Genomic DNA, 21,466 nt, shown 5'->3' with positions numbered 1-21,466 from the left:
GAATTAAGCTAAAACAGGGTTTTTGTTTAAAAGAACAGGGTCTGTTCTTTCTTTGGACATATTGCATGTTCAGATATTCATACAACAAAATATTCTCTGGGACATGACATTTTTGTGAAAATTATCAAAAATGCTGGCGGTGGCTTGCAACTTTTTTCATAAACGCTGGCGGGGAAAGAGTTAAACATGTCGGATCCAGCAAATCGAGGCTTTTTTGAAAACTACAGGGTGTTGATACCTGATTCTTCAAAGTGTATGCAATTTTTTTCTCCTGTTTTATCATCCACCAGGTAAAAAAAAAAAAAATTATAATAATTGGAAAATTTACACAAGTAATAGCTAACCCAGAACCTCAAGTATGAACAACAATTATAGTTTGTTTCAGTACTGCCAACTTATGTTCACAGAGTTTCAGTGTTTATAAAAAGTTGTGTACCCAGCCCGACTACATAAACACCCACCATTCCATTTCCTACACGGCCACACACACATTCATTTGATATGCAACACAAAGTGTGAGTGCGTGTTTATGCGTGAGCATTCTCAAGTGTGTGTGCTTTAAATGTCAAGGGTGAGTAAGTTAAGCATTTCATTTAGCATACAATTAAAAACAGGAAGAGGGGGTAAAGAGAAAGATCACAAAAGAAGGGAAGTTAGGAGAGGGCAAGTCACTAAAAAAAGGTGGGTGGTGGAGGAGGAGGACAAACAGAAAAATGTATTGAAAAGATAAATGGAGAAAAAGAGAGATGGTGAAAAGGCTAAAGAGAAATTAAATATGGGGGAATGAATCAAGTGAGAATAGCAGACACGATAAATGAATAAAGGTAGCTGGAAGAGGTATTAGAAATACAGTATTAGGTATAGGTATAGAGGTATAAGATTGGGAAATAAAAAAAAATGGATTTCAAGATTCTTTTATATTCTTATAACATTTACCACAGTCCATTATAACAGCAGTCTTTTTTGGTGGGAAGTAGCAGGTGAATATCTATTTCCGCCCACTGGTAAGAAATGGTATTGCACTTTAATGAATGAAGACTGCAGAGGAGAAAGTACAGTATCTAGAAACAGGATTTTGTATTATATGGTTGTGATGTCACAAAATTAAGCCATAACTCATGAATATTAATTAGGTTATTCAGAAACAAAATAGCATAATCTGTTACTATTCTAATATATAGTCTTTTTGATGGATCCTGCCTGTAGTAAAGTATTTTTATATTTTCAGGTCAAAACTGAAATGAATAAAAATATGAAAAAAATTCCAAAAATTGTATAAAAACATTCAGTAAGGTAAGACTCGGAGTTGCATTTTTTAACATAAAGATAGGGCATAAGGTAGGGCTCAATAAAGGATTTTTGGCATGAAACTCTTTCACACTGGCCCCGGGGCCATCAAACCACCATAATCTTTTAAAATCACAGTTTGTCAAAAGTTCTTTATTTCTTTTTTTTTACATTAACTATTCACTAACATTACCTCCTGCTTTGATCCAATAAAATCTACACGTGAACTGTGTTGCGTGCAATCCTATTACAGTATTAGACTGCCTCTACTGCTGTTAGTCAAGCTGATTTCTAAGTATTGAGCCAGAACTAAAATACTATTCATTCATTTGATTAAGAAAAATCCAGTGAAAACAGACCGACGAACAAATGCTGATTTAAAAACACCAGAGAGTTAGAGAGAGAGAGAGATTTGCTGGGAAACACCAAAGAAATAAGGATGGTGTACAGAAGGAGAGAACGCACTGGAAGTAGAGTGAAAAAAACGTGAGTAGGAAACGTGAGGTCAGTTCTAATAATACTGATAAGACCTTGTCATGGCCACCGCACCATCTCATTCTAATGGGAAGAATGGAGGCAGTGTGGGACAACTGTGTGTGTGTCTGCCAGGTGTGTGTATGCATTTGGGATGTGTTTGTATGCGTGTGTCAGATTAGTGTTTGTTTGTTAGAGTTGTTTGTGTGCTGTCTGCAACTTTCTTTTCTCCTGTTCCACTGGATCCCACATATTGGACTGGCGGTGCTGATCTGGCAGTGCACGCACAGGAAGATTCAGTCTGATGCAAATCATGTCTACGGTACGCGTAGTGTGTGTGTGTTTGTGTACATATGTGTGTAAAAATAAAAAAAGCTGTGCATCTTTTATCTCTATACATTGTTGTGGATGTATGTAGTCAACTTTAGTAATACTACATACATCAGAAAATACTCATGTGTTTGATTGTGTATCTGTGTTGAGTACGAGATGCCATGTTTCAGTGGTCAAGCAGGCAGATGACCAAATGACACAGCACTTTAATATTCTGATGTCACAGTGAGCAAGCATTGCTCATAGGGAACTGATATTTAGAGGCTTATTAAACTTTTTTCAATGGCTTGATTCCAGAATTAGGCTTCTGTATTTACTTGATTCTTTATTTATTGTTCATTCTTAGTCCATGTTAACTAAGGTAGTTAACTAATGAGCCTTATTGTAAAGTGTTACCGTTGTTATAGTATTTCCATCACAATTGACACAAATCTGAATTGAATGAATCTGTTGAGTACAAATTATTTAAAAACTCACTCATTGTACTAAAGAAGGATCGTCGCCACCTACTGGTCTAGTGATGTAACACTTTTTTTTTTTTTTAACAGGATCGCAAAATTTGAGTTGTCGGGATGAGTCAAAATCCGAACTATGTGCTGGTAAGGCTCTTCTGAAAGTGAAGTAGTTTGGCAATCAAGTTAATGGACATACTGTAGTTAAAGGGTTCATGACATTGGTTTGTTTTATTATTTTAATGTTCCTTGAGGTTCACTTAATAAAGTTTCGCTATTGCACATGAGTAAGGCCCTGTCCCAAATGGCACCCTAACACTCTAACAAAGAGTCCGCACTATCGTGACATAACGGCAGTTTGACAGTCGGGAAGAAGTCTGTAGCAGAGCTCGCTTCAGTGCGGGCTTGGCAAAAGTGTGCATCAAGGGCCCATATCGACCGCAAAGGGGGCACTCGCAAGGATTTTAGCACTTCCGGTTCCCTTTTTCGTTTTAAATAGGATTTTGGTTAGAGTCCTTAACCTTTGTCGCTCTAGCGGTTAATAAACAGAACTGCATGCGTCTTGCGCAGGCACGGATTAACACGGGCCTACTGGGCACTTGCCCAGGGCACTGAGCCAGCAGGGGGCCCTGTCAAATTTATATTCTTTTCAAATAATTATTATTATATATATATATATATTTATTTTTTCAGTAAAATTGTTGAATATTGTGGAATAATGTGATTATTTTCTGCAGTTGCAAAGTATTAACTGGTAAATAAATCAAATAAATCATTTTAATGTAACGTTACTGCTGCGCTGTCGAGAGGGACATCTAGAGGCGAGTTAAAGTCATTGCGTAAAATAAAGTCACACGTAGAACGTTTTCTCGAAAAACAAAACAAAAATGAGATTAAAACCACAACCGTGATCAATGAAAAGAAAGCAAAAAAAGGACAAAGAAGGAAGAGAAGCTCAATTTCTACAAAAGCTACCAACAATCTCCAGCATTTTTTTTAAAGTTGCGACGATAACCAACATTCTCATCTGAGCTGCATCAGTAGCCTACACTCTCAAACACCTGACCGAGTGACCACATGACCAATCAAATTAGGCGGGCTTTATGTTTACAGAAGCGCGAATTCCAGAGCTAGCGCTTCACGCTTCAGTGAATGGTCATATTACAGTGCGAGATAAGAGGCAAAACAGCTGTTTTAAGATAGAAGTTTTAAGCGACCGTATCAATCAAAGCTCAGCTTTGGGAAGGGAAGATGTACAGGTCAAGAGAGAAGAAAGAGATGGAGATGAGAGAGGAAGAGCAGGTATAAGGATTGCTAATGTGACGTCATCATGACATATTCCCAGTGGTGAACGCAAAGCATTTTGGGAATCCGCGGCACAAACATAAGGCGCCAAACTTCATTGCATGGAGGGAAGAACGCAGTGTTCAAGATGCCTGCATTTTGTAGGATTATATTCTGTTTTTCATGCTAATTTTTCATTATTTTCATGCCAGAACACTTGCCTGCTATGCCAGCCTGGCCAAACATACCCATAATTCTTTGCGTTCTGAAGAGGTTGCCGCCCATTTGGTCACATGTCTTAGCGATCTCTATTGCATACTGTGCCCAGAATGAATTCATAGGAATTGGGCAACTCGTAAAATATGTACGATTTAGCAAAAATCTTAATTAAAAAAAATTTCGCAAAATGATAATAATTTGTGTGTGTGTATATATATATATATATATAACGTTATATATATTTTTTTTTACACAAATAAAGTTACAGACTGCAGCTTTAAATGGCTGAAATAAGGTCTGTAGTGAACACAAGCTCAATACAATTTCAAGTTTTATTTTACGACATAAAATACATCAGTATTACCCTTTTACAGTCTGGTATTATTGATGATTTTTTAAGCTGTTAACCTTACATGTCTTGAAAAAGGCGGTTGCTAAGAGTGGCTAAAGGCTAAATGGGACACTACGTCGGGGACTTTAAACCCAGCGAGTTTGTATGATCAGTTCGCTTTTACAGCCTCGTTATGCTTAAGTGTGCTCTTATAAACTTCTAACTCACTTTCTGGGAAAATGTTCTTATATAAAAACTGAAAGAGTTGTCGGAAGCGTAGTGGTGGTGATTGAAGTCGTGGCACCGTGGTTTAGCCATAGACAGTATATAAAGGGGTGTAGCCTACTGTACTACCTTTAGCTTTTTACTTCTGGTGACTGCATTTAACATTAGCCTTCAAAATTCATAAAAGTTGTGCTCATCTGTGAAAATTATCTTGATGGATTCTAACTGCCGATTGGACTACAAAGTGAAGTCCTGCACCACTCTATTACCCACACGTATGTCATTTACAGACAAATCATTATGAAATCATTTACTTACTGTTTGTGATGTTGCTGCTGTCCGATCCAATACAGTTGGCTGCTTCATCTTTTAACAAAAGTTTCTTTGCGAACTCTTCATTACACTGTGCCTCGTTTACAAAACAATCTGCAGTCAAATGCTCTGAACAAACAAATAAAACTCCGACGCGATCCAGGACGCCATTTAAAAAAAAAAACAATAAAAAAAAAACATCCACTTTTTCCTGATGCGAAAAGTGTACGGAACATGGTCTACGTTATCTTTCTGAAGTCTGTACCGAGATGCAAACGAGCTGTTTAAACAGGACGCTTCAAAGCCAACATTCTTTCACTCTTCCATTTGTCCTCTTGTCAGACTCAAGCAGGCTACATGTACGTACTACGTTAGAAACTGAATGCGCATCTGTAGACAGCGTCAGTGATTATAATGGGGTCTTTTTGCTTTTTGACCCGATGCAACGCTTACATACAGACAGGCAAAGCTTAGCTGTTAAGCCTTTATTTATTCTTTTGCCTAGTTTCGCTGACTGCGCGTGATCATCCATCCCAAACGGACTAGTCCTAGGCCTTTACTTGACACGCTCGCCGTTGTACTCAGTTTTGCCAGAAAGGAAATGTCTTAGTACCAGAAGCTCAAAATTATCGTACACGAGTCAAACGTACAGAATACGGCTATTTATTGACCAAAAACTTTTTGACACGACATGAAAATTACTTTATTGCTAAAAGAAAAAACTGACCTAATTAAGCGCCGCGGAAGGAACGTTTTTTTTTTTTTTTATTTTTTTTTTTTTTTTATCATTAGCCTATTATTATTATTATTATTATTTACTTTTTTCTTCTTCTTGCAAAACATACAGAGATGATCACACAATTCTGAAATTATCATACATTATGGATTTTTTTTTCCATTATTGATCGTACATCGTACAGAGGTCAAAATTATTGTACAAATACGATAATTATCGTAAGTCTGGCAACACTGGTTGTACTATTGAAACAACAGGGGGCGACTCTGAGTAGGAATTGTTTTCAAAACCATCAGGAAGCAGCGTGATGTTTGATCAAGGTACCATATGTTTGTTTTTCATTACACGTCACCAAACCAACTACAAAATAACCAAATAATCGTGTAAAATCCAGTAAACCTTGAGATTATTACTCGTGACATTAGAACAACATATATGGACTTAAAAAGACTGGATATGAAATACAAAATATGTATAAAACAAATTAAACAATCTCTTAAATATGTTCTAATTTCATTACATATTTTTATTTAATTTCATAAACATTTTTATTAAATCTTTATTTTCATTTCTGCTCTTGTAGGCTTATTTTGTAAATGTGAGCAATTAAATTGGACAAGCGCAAACTGGGTGCCTCGGCTCGAAGTCGTGCATCTATGAAAGCGGAGCCATGCGCAAAGTAAAAAAAAAAAAAAAAAAGCCGTGCACACCGCCATGCGAAAGACCGCCCACACCTCGTGCAGCGAGTAAAACCAAGCTTTAAGCGACTGAATGCCAACTAGGCTGGGCCTATGGTTCGATGATGAATAACTATTCGTTGATGTCTTGCTCTGGAAGCAGTCATATGCAAATGTATTTGGCTGTGTGATACCGCAATATCAAAACAAGCCATTTTTGAAGCTTGATTAAATAAATGCTTTGTTTATAATAAGGAGGATTTTGAGTTTTCATGTCATGACTTTCAGTGGTTCAGCTACCAGCCTTGCATTTTTCTTTATCATTCTTCTTTACATGATAACTAACTAAGGTGACTAGATTTAGTACAGTTTTAATATTAATAAACTAACTTACATTAAATGTCCATTTTAGTTTTTAAATTTGTTTGCGATTATTTATTCATGGATTTCTATAAATACTGACATATGAAGCAAGTTATTATTCTAACTAAAGTCCAGCACACACTGTTCAAATTTGACCACAATTTTTGCCATCTGAGACAAATTTCTGGGATCGTAAAGGATTTCTGTTGGCATTAACACTGTACACACTGCACAATCTGTCTGTCTTTGAGATCACATTGCACAATCTATCATTCCATTATCTTAAAGGATTAAAAAAATCGTACAGCATATAGTAGGTTTGAGTCTTAATTATTTTCAAAGGAATTTGTTTCCAGAACAAATTTTCAGGACTGTGGCTAGTCTAGAATAGACTATCATAGAATAGACATAGACTGGAAGTTAGTAACATCATTTTTTCTTCAAGATTGGTCTTAAAGGTCCCATTGCATGAAAATTTCACTTTATGAGGTTTTTTAACCTTAATACGAGTTTCCCTAGCCTGCCTATGGTCCCCCAGTGGCTAGACATTTTGATGGGTGTAAACCAAGCCCTGGGTATTTTTGAGAAAATAAAACCTCAGACGGGCGAATCTAGAAATCTTCCCTTTATGTCGTCATAAGGGGAAAGGTTACCTCCCCTTTATCTTCTTTGCCCGCAAAGAGAATTTGGCCCGCACAAGAGAAAATGAGCTGCGCGAGCATGGCTTGCAAATGAGTGAAGCATGGCAGTTGCTCAGTGTTTGGATGTACAAATGAACACAAAAGTTTTTTTTTAGTTCCTTCATCCGAGCCTCTGAAGAACCAGTGGGTTATGTGAATTTCTGATGTGTAATTGTTCAAGTTCAGACAGATAATTTTTCTCTCAAAGTCGTTCAATACTGTTTATGCGTAAATCAAGCCTGTGACTAAATGATCAACTTCACGTCGTTTCTCTTAGTAGGATGAAAATAATCTTACTTAAACTGTGATTAATATATATACAGAAAGCGATCAAAGAACAATCCCTCTCCAATTGCCCAAGCTGTCAATCACACAGCGTGAGTTTATCTGGACACTTGCCAAAACTCGTTATTAATCAATGACGCTGTTACACTGCACAACGAAGCTCTTACTGTACTTACCTCATGTTTACATTGGTGAAAGCATTAATGAGAGTACAGAAACTGCGTTGCAATGATAAGATCTTCATTCACGTGATCAACAGGCTGTCATCTGCTCAGTGCTCATCACTGCAACCTTTTATGTGATGGGAATAGATCTAAATACTTAAAAAAACTTCTCACGATTTGTTAATCCCGATATCTGTAATAGTAAAAACGTATAATAGCTGTAATAGTAAAAGTTTTTGAGAGAGTTCCACATGTAATGCGAGATATTTCATATGCAAGCATGTCAGCCAATCACAGCAGTGGGCGTTTACACTGAAGTCTCACAGCAGACACGCCCCTTAAAACAGAGCGTTCAAATCAGAGGCTAAAATCAGACTAGGAAATATGCCTTTTATTTCTAAATTATAACAACTTTTGATCTAAAAAACATACTAACATTATACGGGCACCCCAGGAAACATTCTAAAATAATAAAATAATCCATGCAACGGGACCTTTAACTTTTTTGAGCTCAGTTACATAAAAAGGTAGTTTGGTCTAATCTGAATCTGAAAAAGTAAGAGTGATTACCTCTTATATAACTGCTAGTTGGTCAAACTAGTTTTTAAGACACAGTCTTAACATAGACGCTAAGTTTATGCAACTGGCCCGAGATCACACTACATTTAATGTTGCTAAAGAGAATTATCTGGTGTTAAGGAGGTTTAACTCGGCACTGTAAATAACTTGTTTAAATCGCAAAACAGGATTGGAAGGTTCATAGTGATCCACTTCTTTAACCCGTAGTAACTAACTGAGACGTGACTGGCTGGGTGTAACCAAACACAACAGCATTCAACCAGTAGACAGCAACATACTGGAGTCTGGACGCTGCATCTAACACCAACGTTGACCAACACCCAGCAGCTGTTGCATGTTAGAGTCATAGAGTTTAATCCGGGCTCTACTATAATCACTTTAGGATAGTAATCTTGGTGACTAAAAGTCTTCTTTTTTCTAAATGGAGTAATAAAAGATAAATCTACCTCACCAGTACTGGATAATGTATTAATTTACTCCTATTTACTTTAATTTCCTTAATATTTAGGATTTTTTCCTCCTGGTTTGGGGCTCAGATTTACACTTGCCTTGTCAACATCTTTACTGCCCCACCACAAAATTCATATTTGTTAAAGTCACCAATGGACAATTCCTAATATTTCTATAGAATATTGCAGTATTTTTATGATTTATCCGTGCACATCTTATTTTTTTTTTTCATGATGATGACGCGAAGGCGGGGCAAAGTGTCCCTCATATGTGATCACATGCAATAGCAAACCACAACGATCCCATCAATTTGCGATAGACAAAATCAAGTCCTACATTTTTTCTTGTTCGAGAAGCTGTTTCACTCTCATAAACAAACACACACACACCTCCTCACCATATGGTCATGATACTTTGTTCATACCATTGTTTTCTCAGAAAGATCATATGGAAGTGTGCTAACATTTAGTCATGTCAGAGCTGTGTTCATTGGATGAAAAAAAATTCTAATTTTTTTTTAATAACCTTGTTACAGATGGAAAGACCACATCTACAAAGTATTTTGATGGAACCCTGGGAGATCTCAACTGCTCTACCACCATACACAATGGCTGTAAGTCTCTGTGTGTGTGTGTGTGTGTGTGTGTGTGCATGTGCGTGTGTGGGAGAGAGAGTATTTTTGCACTGCATATTCACAGTATGACCTATAGGAAAAGATAGCATAAAGGTCATGTTGGTGTATGCTTGTCCAACCATGTGTGTGCACTTTTGTTCCTCTGTGTAAATGTTTTGTGTTTGTATCTGATTGTATTTCTGCATAAAGATCACATGGCATGGGATTAAAGTGACCGTAAATGCAGTTTGTATGTGTGTTTTAATCAGAACACTAGAAGCACGGGGTCCATCATTTTAAATTTAGTTATGACGGGGGTGGATACTGTGTGTGACACTGCATGCCAGGGTGGAGGGTGTTTATACTGTCGTCACGCTCCCATTCAGTCAGTCGGGAAGAGAGTGGTCTGATAGCGAGAGAAAGGTTGACAGTTCACTTCAAAATTTCTCTTGTCGTCTTCAGGCCATCTTGTCAAAATGCAGCGTTCAGCACCTGTGGACCCCACAAAGATGGGTGTTGGAAGGGCCATCGCTGTCCTCACCTCTGGAGGAGATGCACAGGGTGAGGAAGTGTGTATTTGTGTGTACAGGCATTTATGGAGACTAACTCCATGGATGTAGATACAGAACAAGTTTGCTGAATCCTTTGGCGCTTTAAACTGTTCTGGGGTTTTTTTACTTAAGTTCTCACATACTGAATCTAACAAATCAGTGCTTTAAAACATAACTTATCCATATTTTTATGCTGTGACAACTTCATACAACAAAACCCATAATCTGCCATTGGTCTTGTATTAATAGATGATTTGGTCATTAAGTTTCTGTGTACTAACATTCAAAGCTTTGGGGTCAGTATGCTTATAAATTCTCTTATTCTCACCAAGGCTGCATTTATTTGATCGAAAAACAGTAATATTGTCAAATGTTCTTACATATTTAAAATAATTGGTGTCTATTTAATATTTTAAAATGAAATTTATTCCTGTGATGAAAGCTGAATTTTCAGCATCATTACTCCAGTCTTCAGTGTAACACGATCCTTCAGAAATCATTCTAATATGCTGATTTGGTGCTCAGGAAACATTTCTTATTATTATCACAGTTAAACAAAAAACAGTTGTGTTTCTTTATATTATTCTGTGATGAATGTAAAGTTCAAAAGCAGCATTTGTTTGTAACGTCATAAATGTCTTTAATTCAGCAGGGACACATTCAATTGATCAAAAGGGACAGGAAAGTGTTCATTTCTTTAAGAAAAATCATACAGACCCCAAACTTTTGAACATCAGTGTAGATGTTTTTGGGTAGTTGAGCATAACATGCCCTTAATGATGAGTATATTCAACATAAATCATGATTTTACAATTTATATGAACACATAATAGTATTTATTTTAGCTTCAGTTAGCATCAGTTTTTAAAAATAAAAAATATTTGATCATTTTTCTGCAACTTTTTTCTAAAACCTATGTATTTTTGTTCAATGGAACACTAAAGGAGATGTTTATACCGTCAAACACTATAAAATTACATATGAAAATGTTCATGATACAAACCTTGTTCATGTTTCTGTGCATTCAAAATGTATGCTCCTTTTTGTTGTTGCATAGATTTCAACTATATAAATCATCATCCAATTTTGTTATTAGGAAATGAGCAGCAAGGACATTCTGCTAAACATCTCCTGTGTTTCATGAAATATAAGAATAGGGGGTTTGGAATTGCATGAGAGTGAGCAAATGATGACATCATTTACAGATTTAGGGAAACTATACCTCCATGTAGGAAGGTTTTTTCAACTACAAAATCAAGAGTGATATGCAGTTTCCTCCTCTTTTGTATTAAAATGCAAGGTATAAAGTCAAATGTGCGTGGTATTGAATATGGGCATAACTTGATAGATGATAATTTAAAGTGGTTGTGTTGAATCCTTGATTACCTGATTGAACTACCACCCCCTCATTTACTATATCAGCCATATTGAATGAGGAATCATATATCAGAGAGGTCATGAGAGGTGCTAAAGCTTTCACACTGACCTTTTATCCAACCTTTAGCAGTAGGAAAAAGAACTGACCTTTAACCTTATCTGGTACCAGCTGCAGAATAAGTCAAATAACTGTGTAATGTCAACTAGTCCTAGAAGAACCTTAACTATGGCTGTCCCATCATTCCCTCTCCCTCTCACTCAATTCCTTCCCATGATCTCTCTGTCTCTCTCTCTGTCTGGAGGGTGTTATATTTAGCCGGTGACCTTTGGGGAAATGTGGTTGCTTTGGAGAGCTGGGCAATGAAGCTTGCCTGTTGTCCTCTCTGGTTCAATCTTAAATGAAACTTGAGCCACTTAGATTGCCCTTTTCAATGGGACTTAACCACCATGTGTGTATGTGTGGCCAGATGACAAGATAACAGGTTTGGAATAAAACCAAAAACAGTTTCCAGTTACCTTTACTAAGTGTCTAGCAAATCAAAATACTATAAAATATGTGCAGTAATTATGATTCATTAATTATTATATCTCAGGCATGAATGCTGCTGTCCGAGCCACAGTGAGAGTTGGGATCTACACCGGTGCGAAAGTCTATTTTGTGCATGAGGTTTGTACATCTAAACACACACATACACACATAAGAAACAAAGCATTAAAAGTGAAAGATTGGTATGCGCTGGACACAAAAATTGAGAATTTGTAATTCTAATTCACTGTTATTCACTTATGCAGGAGAAATTCAATTTCCAATTCACTCAGCTCTGGCTCAATTCTAAGTCCACTCAATCTTTTTAAAGTCTATGCATTATTTAACATGTGTGTGCATTCAATTATGCATCCTCCAATTTCTGTGTGCGTCTAGGGTTATCAGGGCCTAGTCGATGGAGGCGATAACATCCGACAAGCAACTTGGGAGAGCGTGTCAATGATGCTGCAACTGGTAATTTGATAATCTTTTCACTGGTAATATTTCGGCAATCATATCATGTGTGTTTTCTATCAGCTGTTTGGAATCCGAACTAGCAATTTGTGAATGAATCACTATTTATCTAATTGGTCAAATGGGTTTGCAAAAAGGTCTGAAATAGTTTGCGATTCAGTTTGATTCATTCAAACAGTGTTCTGCAGCTTAAACTTTAGAGCATGGCACTAGTAATGCCAAGGTCATGGGTTCAATCCCCAGGGAATGCATCGACTGATAAATTGTATCCACTTTATTTAGCAACTCGGAAGTAAGCTATTTTCTGTGAATGAGCGAGACTTCATTAGCCGCTATAGGTAATGAGAACAAAGTGCAGTAATTGGTCAAACTATTTGCGCTGCAAACCAATGTGTTTATAATAAACCATAGTGACTATGTATTAAAAATAATATGGGGGAAAATATCAGTTTGCAATATCAAGCAGCATAACAAGCTGTTCTGTATAAAATAACTGGAAGCGGATGACAATGAAAGCCAGGCACATTCAATTTACAAATGGATACACTCAATGCAATGTAAATTGCTTTGAATAAATGTGTAACTGTAAATGTAAATTCAAACAGTTCAATTACACACTTGCAGTGGTAAAACAAAAACGGCACTGGATGAGGTGATATTTACCTACAGTCCATTGTATGACACAAAACTCGCATGCGTGTGTCAGCGATGAAGCTGCTCTTTATTGCACGTGCAGTTTGTGAACAAGCAGCACTCTCTGTATTGCAGGTAAAATTTGTATCCATGTATCCAAAACAGTATAAAATTTTTTATTAAAATATGGGGATGCTTTTTGATGGGGTCCTGTGCCCCAGTACTTATGAAAGGCTAGAAACGCTCTTGCCTTCAACACACATTTATGCTCATTCAGCTGACTCTTGTGCACACATCAACACAATCAAACCATAACTGAAACTAAAGGGTGAGTGCCTCAGGTTATTTTTGTATGCATGTATGAGGTCATATTGCATGGTAGGCTATAACCACTTTTATCTTGCACAAAATGCCAGAGTTCATCTAGAGATTTCTGCTTTTGAGACTTAGGGTAATATTAGATAGACACACATACACACACACTACTGCCTGTGCCTACACTACAAATTACCATGTGAGTAATGGCACAAGCCATAGACAAATTACATTATGACAATGCTGATTGGCTGATGGCACCACAAGACCGCAGACAGTTTCAGGGCCCTACCTTACACCCGGCGCAATGCAGCGCCATGCGCGACGCAAATGTTTTTTGCTAGTTTCAGTCCGACGCAGTTATCATTTTCACGTCCTGCGGCACGATGTTTAAATAGCAAATGCATTTGCGCCCATGGCCGTGCTGGTCTGAATACGAGGTGTCTTCTGGCGCATTGTTGGCATGTTGCTATTTTGAGGCAACAGAAATAGACTGTGCCATTGACCAACTGAAACCTGGTCTAAAGTCACTGGTGCAATATAAGATCGTTAAAATAGGGCCCTCAAACCCTTACTGTCCAGCCAAACCTTGACTCAATTGGCATCCTACACATTATGTAGTCAATAACCATCCACAGCACTTTAGTATATTCCTCTGTATTTCTGATTATTTTTCTTATTTATCTCTTTCTATTTTGTCAGGGGGGCACTGTCATTGGCAGTGCCCGCTGTCAGGACTTCCGCACTAAGGAGGGTAGAGCTAAAGCAGCATGCAACCTGGTGAAGTTGGGCATCACTAATCTGTGTGTAATTGGTGGAGATGGCAGCCTGACTGGCGCCAACGAGTTCCGTAATGAGTGGAGTGAACTGCTCCAAATCTTGCTGAAAGCAGGTAGGACTACACCATCCGGTAATCCTTGTCAGCCTTTTACATCAGGGGTTTTAAAACTTTTTTATGTCCCAATTCATCCATCCATCCTATCAAGAACATAACATAAAACATAAAAAAAAATATTCAAATAGTGCTTTTCTTTTGAACAGTTCATTTGATTCATCAAAGAATCCTGAAAAAAATGTATCACAGTTTACACAAAAATATAAGCAGCACTTTTCAACATTGATTATAATAAGAAATGTTTCTTGGGCACCAAATCAGCATATTAAAATGATTTCAGAAGGATCATGTGACTCTGAAGACTAGAGTAATGGCTGAAAACATTTAGCTTTGCCATCACAGGAATAAATTACATATTCAAATGTATTCAAATAGAATTAATTTAAATTGTAAAAATATTTTACAATATTACAGTTTTGATAATATTTATGACATACATGCTGCCTTGGCGAGCATAAGAGACTTCTTTCAAAAACATTAAAAAAATTACAGACAGCAAACTCTTGTATATGGTGATCTCTGAGAATATGTTTTGGCTTTGTAAATATATTAAATATGTACATAATATTTTGCAGAAAGTAAGACACCCTACCTTTATATAAATAGGGAGACTGATGAGAAGATTCAATGTGTCAGTTATAGAGAGATGCACATAAAACACATGCCTGTCTGTCTGTGCTCATACTGTAGGAAAGATCACAGCAGAGGAGGCTAAACGTTCATCTCATCTGAACATCGTTGGGATGGTTGGATCCATAGACAATGATTTCTGTGGCACAGACATGACCATTGGCACCGATTCAGCTCTGCACAGAATCATGGAAGTAGTGGATGCCATCACAACAACAGCTCAGAGGTAAATGCATACACACACATGTATGTACATATGGCACTACACAGTTGCATTCTGAGCCTGACAACACATTGATTTGTCTTTGCAGTCATCAAAGAGCCTTTATTCTGGAAGTGATGGGGAGGCATTGTGGGTATGTTGTAGTATGGATGCATGATATGTCATTCTGTTGTTGCATGTTACCATATTATCTGTTCAAAAAAAAGATCTTATATATCTTCTAGTCAGTGCATAAGAAATTTGACTTGATTATTGATCATAAACCAGTTGCAGTAGTATTGTTATGCACAAGGTTACCACCAGTGTTATTTTAGTATCATTGAGATACTGTAATTTTTTTTATATTTTTAATACGGTTTTATTTTTGTATTTTTATTACGTTCATTTGATTTTTTTTTTTTTTATCATTTTGTTGTGTGTTTTTGTCATTTTTATTACTTATTTCTGTATAGTTCTTTATTTCAGTTTTAGCTTTAGTTAATTTATCACATCAAGATAAACTAAATGAAAAATGACTAATGTTGCTTTGGAAACTAGCTAAAATAAAATTATAATATTATAAATTAATATATTATGGCTTGGTTTCAGAGACAGAGCTTAGACTAAGCCAGGACTAGGCCTTAGTTAAATTAGGACATTTAAGTAGCATTTATTAAAACTTGCATGAAAATTGTTTTAGCTAGTTAACTATAACATTCCTGGTTATGACAGTGTGTAACCAAGTGTGTATTTATTTTTTTGTGTGTGTAAATATAGGTATTTGGCCTTAGTCACTGCCCTGTCGTGTGGCGCTGACTGGGTGTTTATTCCTGAGATGCCTCCAGATGAAGGATGGGAGGACCATCTGTGCAGGAGACTTACCTATGTAACATCTATACACATTATAATGCCTTACTTATCATCATAGTCAACATCATCATCATTATATTCTGTCCAATATAATTGTACTGTCTTAATTGTGCAGCAAAGAAGCATTGGCCATCGTTTGAATGTCATCATTGTGGCAGAAGGTGCTTTGGATCGCCACGGCAAACCCATCACCAGTGACTTTATCAAACACGTAAGCCCAAACTGTCACATAAAATATGATCATAGAGATTTTTTTATCATGACTAATTCTTTGTGCATGTTTGTGTTTGTTTAGCTGGTCACTAAAAAGCTCGGCTTTGACACACGTGCCACTATTCTGGGTCATGTGCAGAGAGGAGGAACACCTTCAGCCTTTGACAGAATCTTGGTATGATCAGAATCAGCATTTTTTGTTTGTTTGATGCATATGTAACATGCTCTGTCTCGTTCTCAGGGCAGTAGGATGGGGGTGGAGGCTGTGATGGCATTGCTAGAGGCCACTCCTGACACCCCTGCATGTGTGGTCAGTCTGTCTGGAAACATGGCTGTTCGACTGCCCCTCATGGAGTGTGTGCAAGTGGTGAGCAGGCATAGACACATCCTGACTTCCTGGCCGCATTATTATTTTATGTTTGATGTGTTTTGATGCGGTAGTTCAAATCAGATCAAGTAACTGCTGTAACTCCCCAACCAGATATAAAAGTATTTATATGAACAGGCCGTTTGGGTCGTTCATGTTTGATGTTTTTGAAAGAAGCCTCGCCATATTTGACCAAAAATACAGTAAAAACAGTAATATTGTGAAATGTTATTACAATTTAAAATAACTGTTTTCTATTTTAATATATATAAAAAATGTGTTTATTCCTGTGATGGAGCGTCATTACTCCAGTCTTCAGTGTCACATGATCCTTCAGAAATCATTCTAATATGCTGATTTGGTGCTCAAGAAATATTCATTATTATTATCAATGTTATACAAAGTTGAAAAGAAAAGCATTTATTTGAAATAGAACATTTTGAGACAATATAAGAGTCTTTACGGTGTGAAGATTTGAATGAATCTTTACTGAATAAAAGTATTAATTTTTTTTTTTTAAATCTTACTGACCCCAAACTTTTGAGTGGTAGTATTATTTTATGTAACATTTAATATATTATTATTATGTATTTTATTTTATTTTATTGCAGTCAATTTGATGCAGATGTTTGGTTTGTTGATTTGTACCCTAATTACGCAATTTAATTTGTAATACATCTTGTTCTTTTTTTTAGACAAAAGAAGTGACCAAAGCTATGGCAGAGGGCAGGTTTGAGGAAGCTGTTAAGCTCAGGGGAAAGTGAGTTCTTTATCCTTGTCTGTCTTTCTTTCTTTCTTTGCTATAACAAACTAAACCTGTGACTGATTTGCCGTTTCTCTTCTGCAGGAGTTTTGAGAACAATTGGAACACATATAAACTCTTGGCCCATGTGACCGCCCCGGATGTGAAGGTGCGTAACAAGATATGAATCGTTTAATCATTCATTTTATCCTATTTGTTAGACTTTCCTCCAGATATGTATGAATTTCTCTTCTATATATTTATTTATTTTGATTTTCATCATCTTCCTCTTTCCATCTTTCTCTCCTTCTTTAGAGTAATATAAACATAGCTATACTGAACGTGGGAGCTCCGTGTGCAGGAATGAACGCAGCAGTCCGTTCAGCAGTCAGAATCGGTATCATTCAAGGACACAACATGCTAGCAGTACATGACGGCTTCGAGGGACTTGCACACGGAACTGTAAAGTATTTAACATGCATGAGGAATCCATGAGTCCATATGAAGAAATGTCTTCTCTTTGATTTAAACTCTGTCTCCTGCAGATTGAACCAATTGATTGGGGCTATGTGGGAGGTTGGACAGGCAAAGGTGGTTCTAATTTAGGAACTAAGAGGTATGTTTTTTTTATCAAATAAATGCAAATTGGTGAACAAAAGAAATCTTACTTGCCCCAAACTTGTGTAAATAGTGTGTGTTATTTTTGTATCTCTTTCTTTCTCCTTCTCTCCCTGTAGGTCACTGCCGGCTAGTATGATCGAAGATATCAGTCTGAATATAGCCAAGTTTAACATTCATGCCCTGGTTATCATTGGAGGATTTGAGGTGAGAAAATCTCAAAATACTACTGCCAATATGAAATGAAATATTTGAAATCCTTTTATTTGTCCACCGGCAACTACCTCACCTTGTTGTTTGATTTTTACACACACTCTCTCGCTCCCCTTTTCTGTTTAGGCCTTTGTTGGAGGTTTGGAATTAGTGACTGCCAGAGAAAAATACGAGGAGTTGTGTATTCCCCTGGTTGTTATTCCTGCTACTGTGTCTAATAACGTTCCTGGATCAGACTTCAGCATCGGTGCTGATACTGCTCTGAATACTATCACGACTGTGAGAAACCACACACTATAAAATTGTATAATGTACAATTCACAGACATGTCCCCAACCATCTGTTTAATCGTCTGTTTTGTGTCTTTTAAGACATGCGATAGGATCAAGCAATCCGCCGCTGGAACTAAGCGCAGGGTTTTCATCATTGAAACAATGGGGGGATTTTGTGGGTATCTGGCTACCATGGCAGGACTGGCTGCGGGGGCTGATGCTGCTTATATCTATGAAGATCCATTTGCCATTCACGACCTGGAGGTGAGGCGTGTTAGGATGGGTGATTGGATGGATATATGTCATTTTGTTTGATTTTAACTTAAATTTCTGGTTGGGAAATAGACAAATGTGGAGCATTTATTGGAGAAGATGAAGACCACAGTGAAAAGAGGCCTCATCCTCAGGTTGGTCATTTTGTCACACAATCTGTTTCTGCAACTTTTCGCTCTTTCTTTCTCATTCGGTCAACTTCTGCGATAATCTAGACAAATGACTCCAGTCTTACGTAATTCTTGTGCCAGCACTCTAATAACATCAAACTGTTTTCCCTCAGGAATGAGAAATGTAATGCAAACTACACTACAGATTTTATCTTCAACTTGTACTCCGAAGAGGGCAAAGGAGTTTTTGACTGCCGTAAGAATGTGCTTGGGCACATGCAGCAGGTCTGTGTGTACAATATTGATAGTAGTCTAGGGTTTTGGCCTGTGTTTTTGAACACTATTGCTGAGCTTCCTTGTCATCATCTCTGTGCTCAATTGCTAACTTTTCTCATGGTATTTTCAGGGTGGAACGCCTACACCGTTTGACAGGAACTTTGGCACAAAGATGGGTGCTAAAGCGGTGTTGTGGTTGACTGATAAACTTAAGGAGTGTTACAGACATGGTGAGTGAACAATCATTTAAATGGGTGGATGATAGGAGACTAAATAGGAGACTTAATGGGTTTGAATTGTGTTTAAATTTACAGCACTTTCCATGAATGGGTTACAATATAGTGAATGAAGTTTTAACACTCAAACACGCACATACACACACAAACACACGGTTACATACTACTACTAATAATTACAATTTCATAATAATTAAAATAATAAACATTTAAATTAATAAATAATAAGAATAATGACATATAACATGTTTTACTGCAATCATTTTATATCAGTAGCTATGTTTCCATCAACCTATTTTTATGCAAATTTGGGGAAATTGTAAGAGAAAAAAAAAAACTCCACCTAGATGTGCATCAATTCTAAAAATGTGCATTTAAAAATGTATGCTTTGAATTGAGGTCGATCGTTTTTTTATCAGATAGGAAGACATGGACATAAACTAAGATGGAAACACATTTACCAAATAAATCCCTTGATGCGCAACAAAAAAAAGTCATATGAGTTCCGTCCAGAGATCCATATACTTGTGGTACATGAGGTGTAGCCTCAGAATACAAGATGCATAATGCATGACAATTTTGCACTTTCACAGCTTTGCATGGAAATATAGCTAGTGTCAATATAGCACAGCTCAAACATGCATTTTACTCTGGGACTATAGGTTATAGCCTTGTCTTACCAGGGGGTTAATGTTTTTAAATGAGCTACTCAATGCTAGGTTAATTGTATCTTATATAATATTGTATGTAACATGTAATAATTCTCACAATCTTTAATGCATAAAAAAGCAATGGAACACCAAAATGTACTGTATTCATTGAAAGCGCCTTACATAAATCCTTATGAACCTGACTGTATCTTTCTGTCTTTCCATAAACATCTTTCACTCTCTTGTATGAGCAGGCCGTATCTTTGCTAACACACCGGACTCTGCCTGTGTTCTGGGAATGAGGAAGAGAGCCATGATCTTCCAGCCTCTCTCTGATCTCAAAGAGGACACTGACTTTGTGTGAGTAATCCCCGATTCATTTTACTGTTGTTTCATTGCATCGCACACATTGTCATTCACTGAGTGAATCACACCCGTTTCTGTTCCAGACATCGTATACCGAAGACTCAGTGGTGGCTGAAGCTTAGGCCCATTCTCAAGATTCTGGCCAAATACAAGATCACTTTGGACACCTCAGAGACCGCTACGATGGAGCATGTTATTAAGAAGAGAGGAGCAGTCTAGATACACACTGAATTACAGTGGGATAAAAAAAAAAAAGATCTTAGTATAAAAGAATAATCAGCTGATCACCCTAATGTTCTTCCAAAACCAGAAATATGGGTTACATGAGTGACTAAATAATGATGACAGAATTTCATTTCAGAAGTTTTGGGTGAACTATCCCTTTAAGTACAAAACCCCACAAATTTGAACAGCTGTATTTTTAACATTTCACCACTAGGCCTAAATATACTATTGTAAAAAAAAAAAAAAAAAACTATTGTACTATTGTTTCTAAATAAATAAAACTGCCAGACTAAATTAAACCTGTAGATTTATTTTTCGATGATTTCATTGAGCACAGAAAAGTAATATTTGTACAGTCACATTAATATCAACATGGCAACGTTGCCAGAGACATTGCATATTTTCAGTTCTTTTTTTTACTTGTTTATTTTTTTCTGAAAGACCAACAGGATTTAACAGGACTTATATATGTGATAACTTTTGTTTCCAAAGTGCACAATTTTTCTTATGTATATGGTGACATATGGTATATAGCGGTATATGTAACTGTTTTCTAAAGCAGAAACTGTTTCCAGATTAGGAACAAATGTGAGATTCAAATAGAAGTTAATCAACATATCCAATAGCTGAAAACTTGGTGCTGAAGAGAGAACAAAGAGCACCGCCATGTGGTGACACTGCCCTTGTTACAGTAATAATCTAGAAAAACTAAACAGGTGTCTTTCTTGATTCAGTGTTAATTAAAATGTTTCTTATAACGTTATTAACATTTGTTTTGCAAATATCAATACTCATTTCTTAAAAAATTGTATAGAGCGAATACTATTCTCATCTTATTTGAATATTTTGAAGCGTGTTGCATTTGGCTTGTGGGGGAAAGTCACAAAAGGTAAGACACGCAGCGACAACTAAAATATAAGACAGGAAGAGGAAGAGGAAGAGGTGAACGAAAGTGACCACATTATTCC

At 36.8% G+C, this 21,466-nt stretch overlaps 1 protein-coding gene across 2 annotated transcripts; it reads left to right on the top strand.

The window, feature by feature from the left end:
- The first annotated feature begins 1,564 nt into the window (after positions 1-1,564).
- pfkmb (phosphofructokinase, muscle b) lies at positions 1,565-20,801 on the top strand. 2 transcript variants are annotated; one of them, XM_084426164.1, is made up of 26 exons: positions 1,565-1,773; positions 2,041-2,083; positions 2,643-2,693; positions 9,387-9,464; positions 9,927-10,025; positions 11,986-12,059; positions 12,315-12,392; positions 14,043-14,232; positions 14,926-15,091; positions 15,177-15,221; positions 15,845-15,953; positions 16,053-16,148; positions 16,233-16,325; positions 16,392-16,517; positions 17,213-17,277; positions 17,365-17,428; positions 17,575-17,721; positions 17,805-17,875; positions 17,997-18,084; positions 18,217-18,369; positions 18,462-18,626; positions 18,708-18,769; positions 18,919-19,030; positions 19,152-19,251; positions 20,162-20,267; positions 20,357-20,801. In XM_084426164.1, the coding sequence occupies exons 5-26, from the start codon at positions 9,941-9,943 to the stop codon at positions 20,490-20,492; spliced, it is 2,331 nt and encodes a 776-aa protein (XP_084282290.1). In that variant the 5' UTR covers positions 1,565-1,773; positions 2,041-2,083; positions 2,643-2,693; positions 9,387-9,464; positions 9,927-9,940; the 3' UTR covers positions 20,493-20,801. The 2 variants fall into 2 exon arrangements, with proteins under 2 accessions (XP_084282290.1, XP_084282289.1); XM_084426163.1 differs by having other exon boundaries at positions 1,574-2,083.
- The last annotated feature ends 665 nt before the right edge of the window (positions 20,802-21,466 follow it).

The sequence above is a fragment of the Rutilus rutilus genome, assembly GCF_951802725.1.
Source record: "Rutilus rutilus genome assembly, chromosome: 12".
Lineage (NCBI taxonomy): Eukaryota > Metazoa > Chordata > Actinopteri > Cypriniformes > Leuciscidae > Rutilus > Rutilus rutilus.
Note: the sequence above shows the minus strand (reverse complement) of the source record. Positions and strands in the feature narration are given on the sequence as shown.